We start from the raw sequence: 21,700 nt of genomic DNA, 5'->3' as shown, positions 1-21,700 counted from the left end.
CAGACTTTAAAACTCTTAACAACTTTATCTATGGTTGGAGCACCCCGAGAACCCTTATACCGGGTTCTAGGTGACCTGGGCATTAACTGGGCATCCCCCATTAACCTATGGACCCCTTGACTGTTCCAGGGATACCTCACGTCAGTATGCCCCATTTACCTTTCTGGTCTGTGCTGAAGCAGGGAATCCTAGCGGTGAGTCGTGTATGCATTTTCAAGGAAGATATTGCCAGGACAATGTTCCTACATGTATCCAGAAATCACTCATGATTTCTGGGTACATTTGTGTGGTATCCAGCAACTCTGGACCCCATCTACCTAGACACATTCTGATAAGACTTTCTCTGAAAAAAACCCCTTTGAAACTCATAGCCCAGCAATGCCTGCTTGCTGGCATCCATGGAAATGTTAAAACACAAACATTCTTTATTGTCACACATTTACAGGTGTTGCATAGACAATCGCTGGGCTCAAGAGCTGACACTCTTGAACCGCAAAACATGGATCTGAGGTAGCCAAATGGGCTATAACCTTTATTGTGAGCCTGGTTACCTCCTCACCATCACACAGTGCTTTCGCAGTAAGTCATTGAACTACTATTTCCCCTTTCTCCCAATGTAGGTCAGCTATGGAGCCACAGATCCTCTCCTCAATGACAAGAATCTGTTCCCAACCTTTTTCCGCACTGTCCCCAGTAACATTCCTCAGTATGCTGCCATGACCCAGCTTCTGCTGCTCTTTGGGTGGAATTGGGTTGGAATAATAACCTCGGATGATGATGCTGGTGAACAGGAGAGCAGGACACTGAAAAAAGAACTGACCAGTCATGGAATCTGCATCGAGTACACTGAGAAGCTCCATTCATACCATAAAAACCCTGAGTATGATAACCTGATTAAACAAATTCAACAAGCTTCCGCACAGGTTATTATAATGTGCGGGAACCCACAAGCTTTTGTTTTTTTCTTTTTTTTAAACCCATTTTATTTAATTAAGAGAAAAACATTTATTCTCCCAGCCACGATACGCCCTTTCTTTTTGCATGAAAGTGAAATAAAGGATAACCCACTTAATGGAAGTCTGGTTTTTGCTTTCCCTAGTGCTACAATCCCGGGGCTGATGAGTATTTTGGAAAGTGTTCATGCAACACGTCCCCTACATGATATTTTCTTGGAAGATATTTTTGCTAAATTGTTCAATTGTATAACTGCTGAGCTGAATTTCACCTTTCATCCTGAATACGAGTTTTATTCTAACTTCACAAATTGTACAGGGAAAGAACATTTGACTTCTTTACCAGCTTTTACATATGATGCAAACACCTTCAGGACCACCTACAGTGTGTACAATGCAGTTTACTTCTTGGCCCATGCAATACACGAAATGCATCTGTCCTCATTAAAGAGAAATCCAGGAACACTGGATCATGACTATCGATGGAAGGTGAGTGCTACTCTCTAAATGTGATTAGTATGATAGAATTGGAGTTCTGTTCGGACTTGTATTAATAATCCATATTGAATGTTAATGGCAAATTAAGCTGGTACTGTAAAGAGCAACAGAAAGGGTACAATAAATAATGAAATGGGTATAAATACATTTTACAGAGACACAACTAGCGGAACGATTCTGTACATTTGAAGACATGGGAGTGATATCTAGTCAACTATTGTTGGACCAAAAGTAAAAAAAAAATTTTTTGTATAAAAACTTCTTCTAGTCTGGAAAGACACAGGTAAAACACAAGTGATGCAACCTTCCTGGAGCATAGAGCGTGAGAAGCTATAGTGATGAGACAAAAAGAATTTTGGAGCTATGCACTAAACTCCGATAGATCATTTTAAGGGGGCTATGCACTAAGCTCCGAGCTTTCGAGCTAGCCTGAAAAAAATTAGCACGTCCAATAAAAAATGAAGCAGGCGGCGCGATTCACCAAGCCCCTCAGCCCATTTTCTATCAGACGTGCCCAAAACTGGCTTATCGTGCGTGCAAGGTTTTTTCCCTCTGCTAGCGCACTGAAACTTCCCGTATGCTAGTTGATAGGAAAAAAAGCTGCATGTAACATTTGCATGGAGATTCTGCATCTCCATGCAAGGCTGTTACAGGCGATCATACACTAAATAAATACATTTTAATAATAGTGTACATGAGCAGGGGGTCTCCGGAGCTTAACAGCATTGGTTTCAGGTCCGAGGACCCCCTACTTCAGGAGATACAGGCCCCGTTATGGGGTGCCGGTATCCCCTACAGAATTTCAATGTCCCGGTCACGTGATGCGGACGCTTGGAAGTGCAAGGGAATACCGGCACCCCATAACGGGACCTGTATCTCCTGAAGTAGGGGGTCCTCGGACCTGAAACAAATGCGCGTCAGCTCCGGAGACCCCATGCACATCTACACTATAATTAAAATGTATATTAAAAAAAGATTTACACTGGCGACACACTTTATTGCAGTGTGGCCAGTTCCGCAAGCCGGGAGATTTCCCGGCTTGCAAGTGGCATCCCCTCGGCGTGCCGCGCGTCACCGATGCGCGGTCACGCGTCATCGGGTGCCTGCGCCCCCTGCACGCGCGTCCAGGGCTCCCCGAGGGAGCCCTGGTGTCCCGCGATGTGGGGGACGGCGGCAGGGGGTTCCGGGGGACCCGGCGGACCCGGAGAGGAGAGGGGGAAGCCGCGATCGGCGGGCCTCTCCTCCGCTGCTTCGGCGCGCGACCGGCACCCTCCGGCGCGCGCCAGGTAACTGCTGCGGCCGAGAACGGGCAAATGCTCGAATAAACTCGGCCGCAGCAGTAACAAACATCAATACACGACCTCCCCCCCCCTCCGCCCTAACACATACAGTACAATAATGTGCAAAATGACTATTATCCAGATATGGATAATAGATTATTTGCCCATTATTAAACACTGCATTAGCATACCTAAATAAAGTCAATAAAAACAGTAGCCAGCTAATCCAATGAATACAAGCAGTAACAACATCAACAATGAATGAATTAAACCATTAACCAATGAAACCAATAAATTCCTAAACCAACTCAAAATGAATAGTAACACTTACCAATCAAACCAATGAATTACTACAACATTAATAAATGTAAACATTAAAAGACAAAGAAATACATTCAAACAATCTCTGAAATAACCATAAAATGCATTACCTAACATAATACAACATTAACTACAAACGAACACCAATCACAAGAATTTTATTACATTAAGCATGAAAAAAATGTCCCTTAGACTTAGAGGCTCGTACTCAGTGGGACCTCTTTAAAACAAACTGGCACTGAGTTTGGAGCTGGAGAACCTGGTTCAATTTCCAGTTTCAGCGCCTTGTGACCTTGGGCCCCAGGCACCAAAAAACATAGATTGTAAGCTTCAAGAGGCCGGGACTGTCTCTGTAAAGCGCTATGTAAAACCAGCAGTGATATACAAGAACAAACAGTTATTATAGAATATAAAAAAAGGATATTTTTGTTTTTTCCAATTAGCCGGTACCTGATGTTTTCATAAGCAACTCCTCCATGACAATCAACATTGCCAATTGTGCGATAACTGCTCAAAAAGCTTGAAAGTTTGATTATCGAAGCTTATAGAATAAGCCTGTTTATGACAATGTGCCTGTTTTTTGCTTCTTCAAACCATATAACCTATTCAGAATTATATTCTCTTGCTCTCTCATCGCAGCTGCACCATCATATGAAGAATATCCGGTTTACAAACCCAGTTGGCGAGGAGATGTTTTTTGATGAAGATGGGAATGCACCGGCTCGATATGATATCTTAAACTACGTTATCTCTCCACTTCAACATTCTGGCTTTTATAAAGTCGGCAGCTTTGATGGTTCATATCCCAGAGAACAGCAGCTCACACTGAACAAGAGTGCGATTCGTTGGAATAAATTTTTGAAACAGGTTAGAATAAGTAAAGATAGATAGTTGAATACAATGAAAACGCTATGTTCCTCACTAGACATTCAAACAATATTTTATTAATATTCCTACAAGCGATGGATATTCATTTGCACAGCTTTTATTAAACAAAGAGTACAAATGTATACAAGTCTCACAGTGTCCACTACTGCAAATTCATCCGAAGCATTCGATTCGCCCTGACCCTGAAATATATATATCGAGAGAGAATAGCACACCTGAAATATCTGAGATGTTAATGAGATATGCAAAGAATATTCGAATTCAGTTAGATTAGCATATTTCCCAGGTTTCTTGGGTGTGTTCCTTTTTGTGCACAGGTTTTTGAAGGGATAAACTGTATATATTTTATTTATTTTATTTATTAATACAATGTTTTACCAGGAAGTAATACATTGAGAGTTACATCTCGTTTTCAAGTATGTCCTGGGCATTGAGTTAAAACAAATAATACATGGTTACAAATACATTTACATAAATGAGTAGGGTATACATCATATACAAGACATTGCATGCACAGGTAAAGAAAATATATATTATAGACTTATGAAACAGTTACAGACCAGATTAAAATGTGAGACAGCCTTAGTTTTGAAGAACTTAAACTGATGGTGGATGTGAGAGTCTCCGGTTGGTTGTTCCAGTTTTGGGGTGCACGGTATGAGAAGGAGGAACGGTCGGATACTTTGTTGAGCCTTGGGACCATTTTGAACAGCCTTTTGGAGTCTGATCTCAGATGATAAGTGCTGCACGTGGTAGGGGTGAGGATCTAGTTCTTTGAGCATTTCGCAGTGATGTGTGTTGTAGTTGCATTGGAGAACAAAACGGTATATTGAATTGTAGAGGGTGTCAAGTTTGCTAAGGTGGGTTTGGGGTGCCGGGCCATATACTATATCTCCATAGTCTATAATTGGCATTAGCATCTGCTGTGTGATACGCTTTCTGACCAGGAGACTTAGGGAGGATTTGTTCCTGTAAAGTACACCTAGGTCTTGGATGTCAGGGTATCTATATATATATATATATATATATATATATATATATATATATATATATATATATATATATATATATATATAGCAATTAGGGCTGAATCTTTGAATATTGTAACGTGAATAAATGAGATAATGGTGGCAAATTCGAATGTTGGAGAAGTCCACCTCTATTCCTCAGCACAAGGATTTTAATGCTATTGTGTTAATTTTTACAAAAATTACAATATTTGAAAAGAGATCATTTTTATTATGAAAAGGTTCTCTGTACCTGTATGGTTAGATAAATAACCCATGAAAGACATCTCAATACTAGGTCTTTCTTCGATATGATGCTTTCTTATACAGTATACAATATAATGATGATGGCAATGAAAGGAAAGCTGCTTTATCTCTGCATTACTATATAAGGGGGACTCTCACAGAACTTCTTGGCTTAAGAATTAAGAAATTCTTTACGTGTAATTCACGGAACATAATCTATTTGATTAAATGTCCATGTGGATCAGGGTATGTGGGTGAAAGTACGCAGTGCGTCAAGAATAGGATACGAGAGCACAAAGCTGCAATCCAGAGAAGGGTGAGGAGGGCCTTGGGGCGCATCATTTCATACACTCTGGGATCAATGATAGCCAGCTCCATTATCAAGTTATTGATAGCATGGAGATGCACGGACGAGAGGGCAACCTCACACGTCGGCTAATGCTGAAAGAGTCCATATGGATTAGGAAACTGGGTATATTAATGAATAAGGAATTGGACCTAAGCTGCTTCCTTTGACTCGCTGTACTTCCAAGTGTATAGGCTTGAGAGCACCCCTGAGGTCAGTCCCTTAAACCGCTTGATATTGGCATATATCTTGATACTGATGTGCTGTTCCATATCCTCCGCAAACCATATGCTACGGAGGCTACATTGTTGCCTGTAACCACTGATGGGTTCTCCTGAGATCCCTCTAGCACGTCCTGCTACCATTCCATATGCTTGTAGCCAGTGATCCTTCCTTGGCCTATGTGACTTTTACCAACCTCTACCCCACCCATGGACACTATACATTATTTTTGGATATTGGACATTTACCTAGATTTTTTTCTGGCTGTTCCTCTATTTGCCTCCTTGAATATTTACTTGTTTCATTGTCATTTGATTTAGTGGCCACCCAGACTCTGAAAACAATATATTTGGGCTACAACACTGGCAGGCACTACATTGAGTGGATAGTTACTGTCACGGTAGACCAGGTTATTTACACCTTTTTTCCAGGATCATTCATTGAGCAAAACAAGGTAGAGAAATAAATTGTAATTTATTCTGCTTAAATCTCCATACACACAATGGTACACAAAATAAAGGCAGAAATACACACTTACTGGGGATCTGGAGTTGAAAACTAGACTTTCCTAGGTGTAGGGAACTCTATTTGGAGACTTTTACCCTGACCGGGTGTCACGGGAGACCAGGTTTATCAACACCTTTTATACCGGGACCAATTGATTGAGCAAGACAAAGCGGTAAAAAAAACTGTAATTAATTCCATGGAATGATACACACACAATGTAACAGAATTTGCCCTGAAAACACACGTACTGGGATAGGGGCTAATGATATAATTTGATTTGAGAAAGAAATGTTGCCAACTGATGTTTGTAAGAGCCCTTTCCATTGACTGGGAGGTACTCTCAAGTCCTGGAACACAATTCGGCATGCGGTTCCCAGCCGCGACCGCTACGTTTATCAAAGCGGGACATACTGTAGAAACGTTCGTGTGTTAAAAATCTCTGAAGCCGGCTCGTGTCTATTTCTCCCAGAGCATCTTTTTCGAATCTTGAATTTGCCTCTTGAGTTTGGCGCTTGGAATATGAGATCCTGATTGGCTGCAAGGTTTCTTATAGGTTTTGGAGTCCCATTCATAAAATCCTCCAGCCAATCAGTGCGTGGGAACTTTCCTGCCAGCCTATCACCGACTTGCTGGTATCTTAAGCCGGGCGGCACTGATTTCGATTCTGCTAAGGGGCATGCACCAACTTGGCACCTCTGCCTCTTAGCAAACAGTATCCAGCCCACCCGCTGTCCAGGGGCCAAAAAGTCTGGGGCCTGGCAAATAGTTGCTGGATAGACTTTTTTTTAGACCAGGGTGGAGGTACTCATTTTTAACTATATTACCCTGCCTGTTATAACACCTTGGCATCTGTGTGCCTTTCAAGTCCGGGACTCGAAGAGACTGAGTGGTACCAATGTGGTGACCACCTGGTCCCTCGAAACCATGGACTTAGAAATTCCTAACACATTTACAATGTATAAACATATACATCTTTATACATCCAACTTAATAAAAAGTTACCAAAAATATTTTGAAGTCCTTCTAGCATTTTTATTTTACTCAAACTGCTGGCACGTTCATTTTCAGAGCTCTACGAGCTTCCTGTCACGGTTGTGCTCGCCACAAACCAGGGTCGGACCGCGAGGCTGAGGTGGGGTTGTAAAAGCACCGACCTTAGACCGCGCAGGCTGATCCGGATTGCGCAGTTCGTAGTCATAGGTAGCAGAATCAGGATAGGAGAAGACAGCATCGTCGTTTTACAAGCCAGGGTCAGGACAGGAGACATCAGGATAAACTTTGTTCAAGCAAGAGTTCGGCAACAGGTAGTCAGGAAGGCCCCGCTTCAGCTTAGGAGCGCGGGGTTGGCCTCTGCGCGTGCGGCGACCATGGCCCACGGTACTGGTCTCAGGAGGTGGTAGGCAGACCAGAGTAGCACACCGCCTAGCTGCACGGGTAAACCAGTGCACAGCGCAAGAGTTCTGAGCGGGCTGGGGAATCCTCCGTTACAGCGCAGGAACCAGGACATGGCCTCTCTTTATTAGGGAAAGAGTAGGCCCCAGGAACCAGGAAGCTGAAGATGCAGGGGAATCCTCCGTTGCAGCGCAGGAACCAGGACACGGCCTCTCTATATTAGGGAAAGAGTAGGCCCCAGGAACCAGGAAGCTGAAGATGCAGGGGAATCCTCCGTTGCAGCACAGGAGAAGGAAGCTGAAGACGTAGGGGATACCTCTGCTTCAGTGCAGGAAAGCAGGAAGCTGAAGACGTAGGGGATACCTTTGCTTCAGCATAGGAGAACGGAAGCTGAAGGACGCAGGGGAAACCTCCGTATCAGCATAGGAGAAGGAAGCTGAAGGACGCAGGGGAGACCTCCGTATCAGCATAGGAGAACAAGCGAGGGCTTGTGGCAGAACAGTAAGTGACATCCAGAAAGTACAGCATTGTGGGAAAGCAGTCCTTAAAGGCCAGCGGGCCAATCCCGGAGGGGGGTGTGAAGGTACTGCTCCAATGAGTGAATACAAGGCTGGATTGCAGTGATAGGTTGCACAGCTGCAGTAGATACCAGAAGCAGTGTGTGGCAGTATTGCTTTGGTATTGCTTTGGTGAGTGAATCCAGGCTGCAGTAATACCAGGTGAAGTGTTCCAGAACTGCACCGGTCTGCAAGGTAAGGCAACCAGTAAACCGCGGAGCGGATTCCTTACACTTCCTAAAAGAAGTTAGCAAAAAAGAACTTTAAAAAAACGCTTAAACAACTCTCCCGTCTCCTTATATTTTCACTGGAGCTGGACTTAGAAAATATTTTGCTATCGCCACTTTATACTAGGTGGGAGATACACCAAATCCTCATACCTGGTTTTGGGGCGTTGGAGCATATACTGGGGGGACCCTTATTATACCGGGGACCCCTTGAATGTACCCCTGATGTGACATCCCCATGCCCCGTTCTACCGTTCTGGTCTGTGCTGAAGCAGGGAGACATGGCGGTGAGTAGCGTAACTGCTTCCTAGGGAGAATTTTGTCCGGTGGTCTGTGTCTCTATGTCCCCGGGAATCTGGTCTGCTTCCTGGGTACATTTTTGTGGTGGCCAGCAACTCTGGCCCCTTCTACCTAGACACATCCTGACAACACTTTTTCCGTAAAATCCCCCCTGAAACTCACGCCCTGTGAATCTCCACTGGTTGAACCTCCTGGAACGGCAAAACACACATACATCTTTTATTACAATACAGTAGATGCCATAACTGCTTGTCAAGCTGACACCCCAATATGGCTCAGGGATAACCAGCCTGAATCCCTGCAGCCAATCATGTCTTCAGATTCGACGTGTCAGAACAGCAGCGACAAATTTGAATGTACCAAAAGATGCATTGAAATAAATAGCAAAGACACCGGCTTCAGAAAACCGAGGCAAAATATTTTCTAAGTCCAGCTTTTCAGGAACAAGTTCTCAGAAAGGATCGTTGCGGTCACGGCTGGGTTTGCAAGCCGGTTTTAGCTCCAAGACATTTGGAGCAAACTCCCAGTGAAAAGATTTCAAGTCCTCTGGAGGAGAACATGGCGGTTGTGTCTGGAACTCCATGCCGATTTGGGTTCCAGGACATTTCGGGCTGTCTCGCCCAACTAAAGACCCTTGTAACTCATTCAATTTTAGCTAGGAAAGTCTATTTTTTTTGCCCAGGTCCCAAGTACAGTATGTGTGCCTCTTCTTATGCAATTTGTGTTCCACTGTGTGTATGCCGATTTTCAGTGAATAGATTACAATTTATTTCACCACTTGTTTTGCTCAGTGAATGATCCCGGTCAAAAAGGTGTTAAAAGTCCTGGTCTCCCATGACAGTTGTGCCCCGTTTTTATCTCTACTTTAAAGCAGAGTAGAACAATATGTGCCGGTGCAGTAATTGTTCCATTACATTATAACGGCTTTGTTTTATCACAGGTTCCCCGTGCCGTGTGCACTGACCCTTGTATTCCAGGCTTCCGCAAAACACATCCAGAAGGAGAACCAGTTTGCTGCTATATTTGTGTTCCTTGTTCAAAGGGGGAGATCTCCAATGCATCTGGTAGGTGATACTTGTCACGAAAAGGGTTAAGCGCAGTTATTCCATACTTCCACTTACTGTTCCACTTCTCTTTGGTTTCTAGGTTATTTGAATTACAGTTTATTATGGCGGATGCTGATTGTCATGGGAGACCAGGCAACTTTCACATATTTTTACCGGGATCCTTACACTGATCAAAACAAGTTGGTAAAACAAGTTGTCATTTATTCCATAGAAACAGACGTGGATTACAAAATACAGAAGAAAAACACACCTACTGGGGGTCGGGGCAACAAAACTAGATTTTCCTAGCTTCTACAGTCCATAAAACAAAGTTTGTAGTTGACTGGGACTTAACCAGAAATGTCCTGGAACCCAAATCGGCATGAAGATCCACATGCCACCGCTGAATAAGCTCCAGGGCCTTGAAATAACTTTACCACGAGTAAGTCCCAAATGTCCTGAAACGAATATCGGCGTTAAATCTAGCCGTGACCACTACTGTACGTTCAAGTCTGAGAACTTGGTCCTTGCAAGTGGGACTTGAAATATCTTGAAATATCTGAAGCCGGCTCGCTGCAATGTTCTCTGAGCATCTTTTGGTAGATTCAAATTTCCCACTGTTGTTTTGGCGCTTCAATGTTGGACGAATCTCTGCTGAATCTCAATACCGGATTGGCTACTGGCTTTATTATAGTATTTCAATTCCATTCATAAATACTACAACCAATCCTGAATGTGGGAGAATTCCAACAAGCCTATCAGAGCGATACCAGTTCTCTGAAGCCGGGCAAGTGAGACTTCTGAATCTGACAGGGGCATACGCTAACCTGGCACCTCTGTCACTTGTCAGTCAGAAACCTCCCACTGATTTAGGCTCCACACAGTCTGGTAGGCAAATGGTAGTACGGAGGATTTTTAATTCACCCCAGTATGTGGGTACTCCGCTTTAATGTTGTGGACCCGGGTAGACTTGGTGGCACCAGTCGTGGCAGCTACATGGTCTCTCGGAACCAATGGACCTGGAAGTCCCCAGCTCATAATACCAGGCACCAACATCTGTACCTTTAAAACACCATGTAAAAAAATATACTTTCCCATATTTTTTCTATGTCCCATGGTAAAATGAAAAAAACGCTTACAGGTAGGTTCATTCTCACGGCTATATTCTCTTATACCCTACGAGCCGGACTTATACTTTTTCTAAGTCTTTTTTTGAGAACGAAAAAAAGCTAAGGTTCATTATCAGGGCTATATTCTCAATACACTGAAAACCGGACTTAGGTTTCTTAAAAACCCTCTCAACCTCATAGATGGTTGGAGTACCCCCAGAACCTCTATACTGGTTCTGGGTAACCGGGCATATAACTGGGGATCCCTCTGTTACTGCGGGGACCCCGGTGCCATTCTGGGATACTTTACACCCTTATGCCCGCTTTACCTTTATTGTCTGTGCTGAAGCAGGGAGACCTGGCGGTGAGTCGTGTAACTGCTTTCAAGGGAGAATTTTGACGGGAGTGCTGTGTCCGTATGAAGCCGGGAATCTCACTTGATGCCCGGGTACATTTTTGGGGTGTCCAGCAACACTGAGCACCGACAACCTAGACACAGTTTGACAACCCTTTTACTGCATAATCCCCCTTGAACCTCATAGCCTCGCAATCTCCACTGGTTAGCACTCCTGGAAAGGTAAAACACATACATTCTTTATTGTCACACAATCACATACATTTCATGTACAACCACTGGGTCCAGGAGCTGACACTCTAAACCCTGAAATATGGTTCAGGGGTAACCAGCCGGGCATAATACTTTTATTGATGGCCTGGTTACCGCCTCACCATCACACTGATAGATTATATAGCAAAATTAGAACAATGGAAATACAATATAAACCCCGGCGCTTACAATTGCAGTTTACCCCAGTCCAAAGAAATGTCCATATAGCTTTGAAAGTTCTCTTGATAGTTCAAGTGGAAATGATGTGAAAAAATCTGCTACTGGCTGGTACCCCGATATTCCTCCTGTATATGGATAGATAAGGGGAAACAGACCATTGCGCAGTAACGAGCACCAGGTTTCAATTAGAAAGACAATAAAGGTGTCAACTTACAAGAATAATGATGTTATGTTCAATTGAGAGAATCTGTTCTTTGGTCCACGTATTCTCCTATACTTCACGAATCCCATGTGTAGTTAGTCCTCAGTCAGCCTCATCTACTGGTTCGTCACAGCTTAATACCCGAAAGTATTCTCAGTGGATCCCCAGGAATGAAATGACAATAGGAGATAATGGTGCAGACCGCTAGAAAATGTAATATGAATAAAAAACAGCCAAGAGCTTACTCACATAAACTTTGCTGCTGTAAAACAGCTGACAATGTGCCGTCCGCAGCTTGTATCGGGTGTTGAGCCTGGTGCACTGAGCTGCAAGCCCTCTCACTGCTCGCAGTCTCAATGCCAGCGCTACTCTCCACGCAACTGGATGACGTCACACGATGGCACCACCACGACCCTCCCTGCCAAACGAACACCTCAACTCCTCAACTCCTCCTTCCTCAAATGCGTTTCGTGACGCTAGAACCGTCACTTCATCACTCGTGTATCTGATGACCAGGGGAGGTGGTTTACCTCAAAGTGCAAATACAGCAAAATGGCCAAATAACCTACAGATCATATAGGCATGGCACTATAGCATAATTTACCTTAGTACCCACGTAGGTATGGTCTGGGAGAAGAAACAAGTATATATATATGCCCAGCGCTATACTACCTTATCTTCAGACCCCATGTAAACTGACCGTCTCTTCCTGGTGCACGTCATGCGTCTGACGTCACCATACACCGACGTACGTACATATAGTGCCATGCCTATATGATCTGTAGGTTATTTGGCCATTTTGCTGTATTTGAACTTTGAGGTAAACCCCCTCCCCTGGTCATCAGATACACGAGTATCTGTACATATATCAATTTGTTACCTATATGTATGGTCAATGATGTAATAAGATATATACTCATGTGGAGAAAACTTCTCTATGTCCTCAATATGCGCTATTTTGGGTGGTTATAACTGCTCTCCATGCAATTTATTCTTGGTGTGAAGTTCAACAGCATATCTGTATATACATCCATTTCCTCCCTTTATACCCTATATACACACAGAATACCTTTCCTTATGAGCATAGGCTGTATTTACACACCAGCTCACCCTATATTCAGCCTTCTTTCCAGTTGGGGATTTGAATGTCCTTTGTCTACATGTTCCCTATATTTGTCTGTTTTGTCTAATATTGATTTAATAAAATGTTATTATTTTTTTGATTTTAAAACTACTTTTGAGTCTGTTGCAGGGGGTCCCTTGGATCCCTTCTTTGGTCCTATTAATTATACAATATCCATCAACTACAGTAACGACGTCTATAACTGGATGTTGCAACTTTAGAGTGCAAATTTATAGGTTTTATAGTGACCCCCAGTGGCCACTTGTTCAAGTATCAAATAATGCAGCATATTACACCAAGAAGTTTCTTGTGCAGAACGATGCCTCCGACTACGGTATTGGTGCTGTACTCAGCCACGTGGGCAAGGAAGCGGATGAACATCCTGTTGTATACCTGAGCAGGAAACTGCTACCCTGGGAAGTGGCCTACAGTATGCCACAACTGGCCATTGTTTGGGCTCGGAGGAAACTGCAGCCCTACCTTTATGGCAGGTCATTCACGGGGATCACAGATCCCAACCCACTAAGTTGGCTGCAAAGGGTTTCGGGGGAGAATGGCAAACAGCTTCTCTGGAGCTTTGCTTTAAAAAAAATTGACGATCGAGCCCCTAAATAGTGTTGGGACTGAAGGGGTTAATGTGTAAACTGTGTGTTATAACTTGCATTCCCCTTCACCATCTGCATTTGTCCCAGATTGCAGCTGAATTTCCCCGCTGCAATGCATTTTAAATGGTGTGTCCCCTAAATCATCTTGGGAGGGAAAGGGTTAACTGTATTGTGAGTATAATACTGTATTTCGTGCCCTAAAGTGCAATTCCTTCACTGGAAAATGTATTTTAGAACTTGTCAATGTTTTTGCTATAAGTTATAATACAGGGCCAAAACTCCCCAAATGGAGCTTTGATGGGTTAAGTGTATGCAAGAGGAGAACACTTAAAGTCCTTTTGTGAGGTCCTCCACTTTGCGACCCCTGTGGATAAGTAACACCAGAGGGGAGAGAATATGCTGATCAAAGGGGCTATGACTCACCCCATTGAATATGCAGACTGGGTCTCACCACTAGGTGATAACCATTTTGCTTTTCAGGGGTGACACCTGGAGACAAAGCTTTGACAGTCTACTGACACGTCAGCCAGACTCAGAGTATCCAGATATTCTGAGCCCTTCTTAGTAAGCAGTGCTACCAAGCTGCTCCCTGAGCATGCTCAGAGTTACCTGGGCTGGCCTTATGACCATTTCCAACGTTACCTGGCAGGATCTGATAGGTGCAAGATAATTCATTGCCAATCCGATGAGGCTCATGTTAAAAACCAGGTTGCTTAGCTTTAAAGGTGCTTGCAGCCTCATCCCTGTGTTGCTGTTGTTGAATCCTGTGAAGATCTAATCCTGAGGAAAGAACTGCTACCACTGTGACCTGGTATTTCATTCCTGTGATTTGCTATTCATGATGTCCTGAATCCAAGGGTGAACTGCTATCCCTGTGTCCAGGTATTTTGCCCTATACCATCATGTAAGTGTTTTTATCCATGTTACTCATTTCACTGTGTGTATTATTCTGAAAAGAAATAAACTTACAGGTTTATTTTATCGCTGTCTTGCTACAATCAGTTCCCAGTGATTTTGTGTTGATAAGTTCTGTTTCACCGTGACAACCATCCAGTACAAGAAAGGCAGTGAGCATGGTAATGATGATTGACAGTCCTTGTGAACCAAAGACCTCAAGAAGTGCAAGGCTTGCGGAGCAACCGGATGTGTTGACTGCCACAGAGTCTTCATCTTGAGGGGTGAGGTGTGATGGTGAAGGGATAACCAGGAACACAAATAAAGGTTAAGCCCATTTGGTTACCTCTGATCCTTGTATTTGGGTTCTAGTGTGTCAGCTCTTGAGCCTAACCGATGGTAATGCATCACTTGTATTTTTGCAACAATAAATAATTTATTGTGTTTTTTCATTTCCATGTGTGCCAGCAAGCAGAGATTGCTGAGCTATGAGTTTCAAGGGGGGAGGGTTGCAAAGAAAGTTTTGTCAGAATGTGTCTAGCTAGCAGGGGACCAAAGCTGCTGGATACCCCAAAAATGTTCCTAGGAATCAGGTCTTTTTCCGGATACATATAGGCACGGCAATCCCTTTGAAAATGCTTGCATGACTCACCACCTGACTTCAGCACAGACCAAAAAGGTAAATGGGACATAGGGATGTGAGGAGTCCCTGAAACAGTCAAGGGGTCCCTAGGTTAATGGGGATACCCAGTAAATGCCCAGGTCACCCAGAACCCGGTATAGGGGTTCTGTGGTACTCCAACCATACATAAGGTTGTGAAAGTTTTTAAAGTCTAAGTCTAGTTTATAGTGTGTGGGAAATATGGCTGGTAGGAATAAAAGTACAGGTTCTTATTCTATTCCCCGTAACCAAAAGATTTAAGAGAATTTAAAGTGTATGTTCTTATCAAACAGTCTGTTTTAAAACATATACAGTATGTTTGTGCACTGTATAATGAGCTGGGTCTTTCAGGACCAATGATCCGAGTTTGCTACCAACTTTGATGCCAGCAAGTCTACTCAGACATCGGACATGAAAGTCTCAGAGGTTGCCAAGTGTGAAAGTCATTTGGGTACCGCAGTTAGGCTCAAGTTCTCACATCCGGGTGTGAATGGATGTCAACCGACCACCATTTGCCCCAAGCCACACCTTGAGGAGCATAGCTCAGTTGGTGGGTTCTGAATGACAAGTGGCAGAGGTGCCAAACTGGAGCATTCCCTTGTCAGATTCTGAATCCGTGCTTGACCGGCTTCAGGAGACTGGCAGCGTTCTCATTGGCTGGTGGAAATTTTCCCAGGTTCGGATTGGCTGTAGTATTTCATGAATGGAAGCTGAAATACTATAAGAATCCCTCAGCCAATCCGTTCGCGAGATTCTAAGCGCCAGAACAGCAGCAAATTTTAATGTACTAAAAGATGCTCTTGGAGAAATAGCAGCGAGCCGGCTTCAGAAAATTCAGGTCTAAATATTTTCTAAATCCAGCATTCCGGGACCAAGTTCTCAGAAAGTTGCGGTCGTGACTGGAATTTTATGCCAATTTTAGCTCCAGGACATTTGGAGCTAAGTTGCAGTCCAATTATTTCCAGTCCTCCGGGGCAGATACAGTGGTAGCGTCAGAAACTTCATGCCAATATGAGTTCCAGGACATTTCGGGCTAAGTCCAGGTCAACCCAAGACTTTGTTTTACATTCTATTTAAGCTAGGAAAGTCTAGTTTTGTATCCCAGACCCCCAGTAAGTGTGTCTTTCTTATGTATTTTGTGTTCCACTGTGTGTACATCTATCTTAAGGAAATAAATGACAATTTGTTTTACTATCTTGTTCTGCTCCGTGAATGAACCTTGTAAAAAAGTGTAAACTGCCTGGTCTTCTGTGACCCAAGGGACTCTAAATAAGAATTTTCCCTGACCAAGACTTAGCAAAGAATGTCCTGGTACCCAAATCGGCGTGAAGTTCCACACGCCACCACTCCCATCTTCTAGAGAACATGGACTTTAATTGACCGCGAGTTACCACCAATCTCCTGGAATTCAAATAGGCATAAAATCCCAGCCGTGACCACTACGTTCGTTTTTGAGAACGTGGCCACAAAAAGCTGAACTTAGAATCGGGCTGGTGTGCTTTTCTGTCTTGAAATCGAAGCCAGTTGCTCTGCTATTCGCGCAAGAGCATCTGTGAAATGCCCACCTGTGCTTCTTTGGACTGAGGGCACAAATCTGATTGGTGCATCGATACTTATAGTATTCTGAGTTTCATTCACTATCAGAGCGTGGGAACTTTCTCAAGCAGTCAATCAGACACAAGTGGAAGAAAAAGCCAGGTTAGCTGGAAATCTGAATGAACGAAGGGACATGCAAAATTTGGCACCTCCAACCCTGGTTCCCTCAATGTCACCCGTGGTGACAGGTTCCTCCATGTCTGGCAGAGCAAATTTCAGCCTGGATGACTGCCATTGATCACCGGACTTGGGTACTCAGCCTTTTCCTGCTGTCCATCTGCCTTCACACCTCTGGCATCCTCTAGCTGCTTTGAACTCCAATGTCAAGCAGACTTACTGGCACAAACTTGGTAGCCCTGGCAGTCTGTTTGGACATCGGTTCCAAAAGGCCCCAAGGTCTGTACATACATACAGTACTAACAATGTATTAATAAAATATGTTCTAATACATTTCTTAAGTCTCTGGGTATGGGGAATAGAATAAGAAAGATATACATTTATTCCTTTCAACCTTATTCCTGTACACTATCTTAGAAACTTAGACTGGACTCTGAGAGTCCCCCCACAACCTTATCTATGGTTGGGGATCCCCCTGAACTCAAACTGGTTCTGGGACACCTGGGCACTACCTGAGGTACCCACGTCAATCTAGGTATTCCATCAGCTACAGAGACACATACATCCCTGTGCCTCATGTACCTTTCTGGGCTATGCCAAAGCAGGGAACTCTAGCGGTGAGTTGCGCTTGCGTTTTAAAGGGGAGATATTGCCGGGACAATGTGCCTACATGTATCCGAGAATCAGTCTAATGAAATAAAAATCTTCAGAACTAAATGTTAACAAACAAATTCTGTAGGAGCACTTTCCAATGACCGTGAGTTACTCACAAATGTCCTGGAGCCTTTTTCGGCATGTAATGCCCGCCGCAACCGCCAAGTTCCTCAGACCGGAACTTAAAAACTTTTCTGAGTTCAAAATCCTTGAAGACGGCTCGCTGCTTTTTCAGATGGAGCATCTTTCTTGTATTTCATATTTGCTGCTGATGGTTTGGCGCTTAGAATCTGTCTTTCTGATTGGCTGCAGGGTTCCTTATAGTATTCGGAGTCCCATTCATAAAATACTCTAGCCAATCAGAGCGTGGGAATTTTACTACTAGCCAATAACCAACTTGCCAGCACCCTGAAGCCGGGCGGACACCTTTTTCAATTCTGCTAAGGGGCATTTGCCAACCTGGCACCTCTGCCTGTCACGGGAGACCAGGATTTAACACCTTTATACCTGGGTCATATGATTGATCAAAGCAAAGAGGTAAAATAAACTGTAATTTATTTCACAAAAAGACATACATACAACGTTCCACAATTTAAAGTCACAATACACTTCTGGGACGGGGGAAAACAAGATAATTTGTTTCCAAAACAAAATCTTGTAAAATAAAGTCTGGAGGAGTAATTTCCCAGAACCGGGAGTTACTCGCAAAAGCCTTGGAACTGTCCTTGGTCAGCGGTGCCAGTCGCAGCCGCTGCTTACAACGTTCGTTCTTGCCGCTGTTTCTTGGCACTTGAAATCTTGCTGAAACTTAAGAAGCTTGATGAATCTGATCCCCGATGGGCTGCAGGAATTCTTATAGGGTTCAGAACACTATACCTAACAAGTGCAGCCAATCTCTCTGTGGAAATAACTTTTACCACCTATCCCGGAGTTGCCAAAACTTCAGAATCCTGGAAGGGGTGGCTTCAAATTCTAATAAGGGCATGCGCCAACCTAGCACCTTTGCCACTTAGCATATGGGACCTAACCCCTCTACCTGGCGACAGTAAGTCTGGTCTGGGCAACCATTTGCCAAATTGCCCAGACATCACTCTAGGATGGGGATACTGGAGTTATCCCTCCAAACCTGATACCTCAGAAGCTCTGAGGCTTTCAACTCTTGACTCCAACAGACAGTGTGGCATCAAGCCAGCAGGTTGCCTTAGAGGTTCGGAGCTGAACTGAACATCCTCAGCTCATTTACAACGAGACACTACACACATACTAAGGGGAGTTCTATAATAAAATGAGTGTTTCCCTATCTCCGGTGTTCTGAATGAAAGCCCAATTATTCCTATCATGTTTAATACATCTATTTAGGGGAACTTTCATTCATCAATTTTTATGAAAAGTTATAAAAATTGATTTATGGTCGTTTCTAAGTTTCTACCTAAACTGTGCGCACGGCCACTTTCAGAGCGTTATGAACTTCCTAACAGAAGTTAGCAAAAGCCGTTTTTTATTCTCTAAGCGCTGGATTTAAAAACATTTTCCCATTTTATTTTACTGTGTAAATCAGGTCTACGTTCTACACCAACTTAGTAAAAAGTTACCCAGCATATTTCTAAGTCCTGTGTGTGTGTGTTTGACTCCAACTGCCTGCACATTAATTCTCAGAGCTCTACGAGCTTCCTAACAGAAGTTAGCAGAAAAGCTGTACTTTTGAAAAACGCTTAGACACACTCCCCAGCTCTTGATATTTTCACTAGAGCTGGACTTAAAAAATATTTCACTCTTGCCACCTTATACGTGGTGGGAGATACTCCGAACCCTTATACTGGGTTCTTGGGGTTTGGGCATATACCGGGGGATCCTTGAATGTGATTTATCCCCCTGCCCCGTCTTACTGTTCTGGTCTGTGCTAAAGCAGGGACACCTGGCGGTGAGCCACCTAACTGATCATAGGGAGGATTTTGTCAGGTGGTCTGTGTCTTCATGTCCCCAGGCATCTGGTACGATTCCTGGGTACATGTTTCGGGGTAGCCAGCAACTCTGGTCCCCTTCTACCCAAACAAACCCTGACAACATTTTGACCGTAAAATCTCCTTGAAACTCACGCCCTGCGAATCTTCACTGGTTGGCACTCCTGGAACAGTAAAACATACAGAAAACTTTTATTACAAAGCAGTTCACCTCCTGAACACCTCTTGAGGTTACAGGCTCAATGGGACTGTCCTGGCGGGATAGTCCATCCTTATTGCCATGCTCGCTGCCCTTCTTGTGCTGGATCATAATGTCAAAATCTTGCAGGGCAAAACTCCAGCGTAGCAGTTTGGCTTTCTCACTGGACACCCGTTGTAGCGAACTGAAGGGGTTGTGATCTGTGATCACTGTGAACGGGCGGCCGTTTAAATAGGGCATTCTTCAACCTGAATAGCATCACTAAAAATTTATAGAGGCCACTCGGAGTAATGAATGCCGATTTCTCCCTAGCCTACTGGGTCAGAGGGATCTGCCAGTAGCCTTTACTGAGATCCATGGTGAGTTCATCTAGCAACCCAACCATGCGGGGCATGGATAAGCATCTGATACCATCCCTGCATTGAGATGCTGTAGTTCTCTCTCCCCATGAAGCAAGGAGTGCGGTAATTTCAGGGGTGGTGGGTCCAGTAGCCATGGGGACTACCCCTACCGCACTCCCAAGAATCAGTCCTTTACCATTATCCCAACGATCACCCTCTCCCTCCCCATGTTCATCTCACTCCGGGGCTGGATTAACCTCCTGCGAACAGGGCTGAAGTGTGATCACTGCTGCTGCAGGTATGGGCTCGTTGCCCTTAGGCAAAGCAATACAGGCTTCATGGCATTCCTAGTCCTCCTCCATTTGTACATTTGACTGACCAGCTATCGGTAACCCATAACTTTCACAACGGAAACGGCCCGAGAATGGTCCCAGGACCGAAACCATCCTGATCGCTTATCCATGTTCGCCCGCATGCACAAAGTTAGGTGACAAAGTGAATGTCACGGTGAGATTATGGCAGGCTGTATAAGGTCTCATAAATATATATACTGCTGCGGCCAAGTTTATTCGAGCATTTGCCCGTTCTTGGCCGCAGCAGTAGCCTGGCGCGCGCCCGAGAGTGACGGGCGCGCGCCGAAGCAGCGGAAGAGCGCCCTCCGATCGGGGCGCTCTCCCTACCGCTGCCGGGTCCGCCGGGTCCCCCGGAACCCCCTGCCGCTGTCCCGCGATCGCGGGACACCAGGGCTCCCTCGGGGAGCCCCTGGACGCGCGTGCAGGGGGTGCACGCTCCCGAAGACGCGTGACCGCGCGTCTATGACGCGCGGCACGCCGAGGGGCGGCCACTAGCAAGCCGGGAAATCTCCCGGCTTGCGGATCTGGCCGCAGTGTGATAAAGTGTGTCGGTAGTGTAACAGATGATATATATTTATCACTGGGTCTGAACTGGAACGAGTCTTAGATATAATAAAGTTAGTTTATTCCTTAGGATAGGTGAACACATGAATAGTACAGTAACAGACAAGAAGTACACTTACTTAGGGGTTGGGGAAAGAGAAGTTAGATGTAGCATTTCTCTTCAGCAATCAGGTAATCATTCAGGTGATATCAGGTAACCATACCAGCAAACGAAGATTAACAACGGAATATGGGTAACAGCAGTTTATATATCTTTTGTCCCTCTATTCTTAACCTGAAGTACCTGTGATTGGTGTTCAATTATCTCCAGCCAATCTTTGATGGGGGAACACATTTTTGGACAGGCCCCCCTGCTAGCTGGCCCATGCGCAGTAGAACTCTGGGGTCTCATTTCTGTAACCCCCCATAGGCAAATGGAATGCCAGCCAGTCTACCCATCTGGATCTCTAGCAAGATAACCTTTGTTGGAAGGTGATAACTGGGACACTTGGAGACTGCTCTGGTTTGAGCCTCCTCCACCATTAAATCATCAGGGAGGGTGACAAGACCCTTTGAACAACACTTAAATCCTAGACATTAGGGCGCCTCTTGGGCCATCTGCTATCCTGGTGGACAAAGGAATTTCCTCTGAGTCTTTGTCCATACCTTGGGACACAGTATCAAACATGAAACATAAACGTATTAAAATATCCGGTTCCATTGGGTCTAGCAGAACCAAACTTCCCAGTTCTCATGGCCGGAACT

At 44.4% G+C, this 21,700-nt stretch overlaps 1 protein-coding gene across 1 annotated transcript in view; it reads left to right on the top strand.

Annotated features, from left to right (window-relative positions):
- The window catches only part of LOC142465620 (vomeronasal type-2 receptor 26-like), a 58,885-nt gene that overhangs the window by 28,007 nt on the left and 9,178 nt on the right, over positions 1-21,700 (top strand). Inside the window, exons 3-4 of the mRNA XM_075569766.1 lie at positions 3,692-3,919; positions 9,685-9,808. Coding sequence (XP_075425881.1) covers positions 3,692-3,919; positions 9,685-9,808 — 352 coding nt within the window. The remainder of the gene's footprint in view (positions 1-3,691; positions 3,920-9,684; positions 9,809-21,700) is intronic.

Source organism: Ascaphus truei, chromosome 1 (genome assembly GCF_040206685.1).
Source record: "Ascaphus truei isolate aAscTru1 chromosome 1, aAscTru1.hap1, whole genome shotgun sequence".
NCBI classification, from domain to species: Eukaryota; Metazoa; Chordata; class Amphibia; order Anura; family Ascaphidae; genus Ascaphus; species Ascaphus truei.
This window is presented reverse-complemented; position numbering and strand designations above follow the sequence as displayed.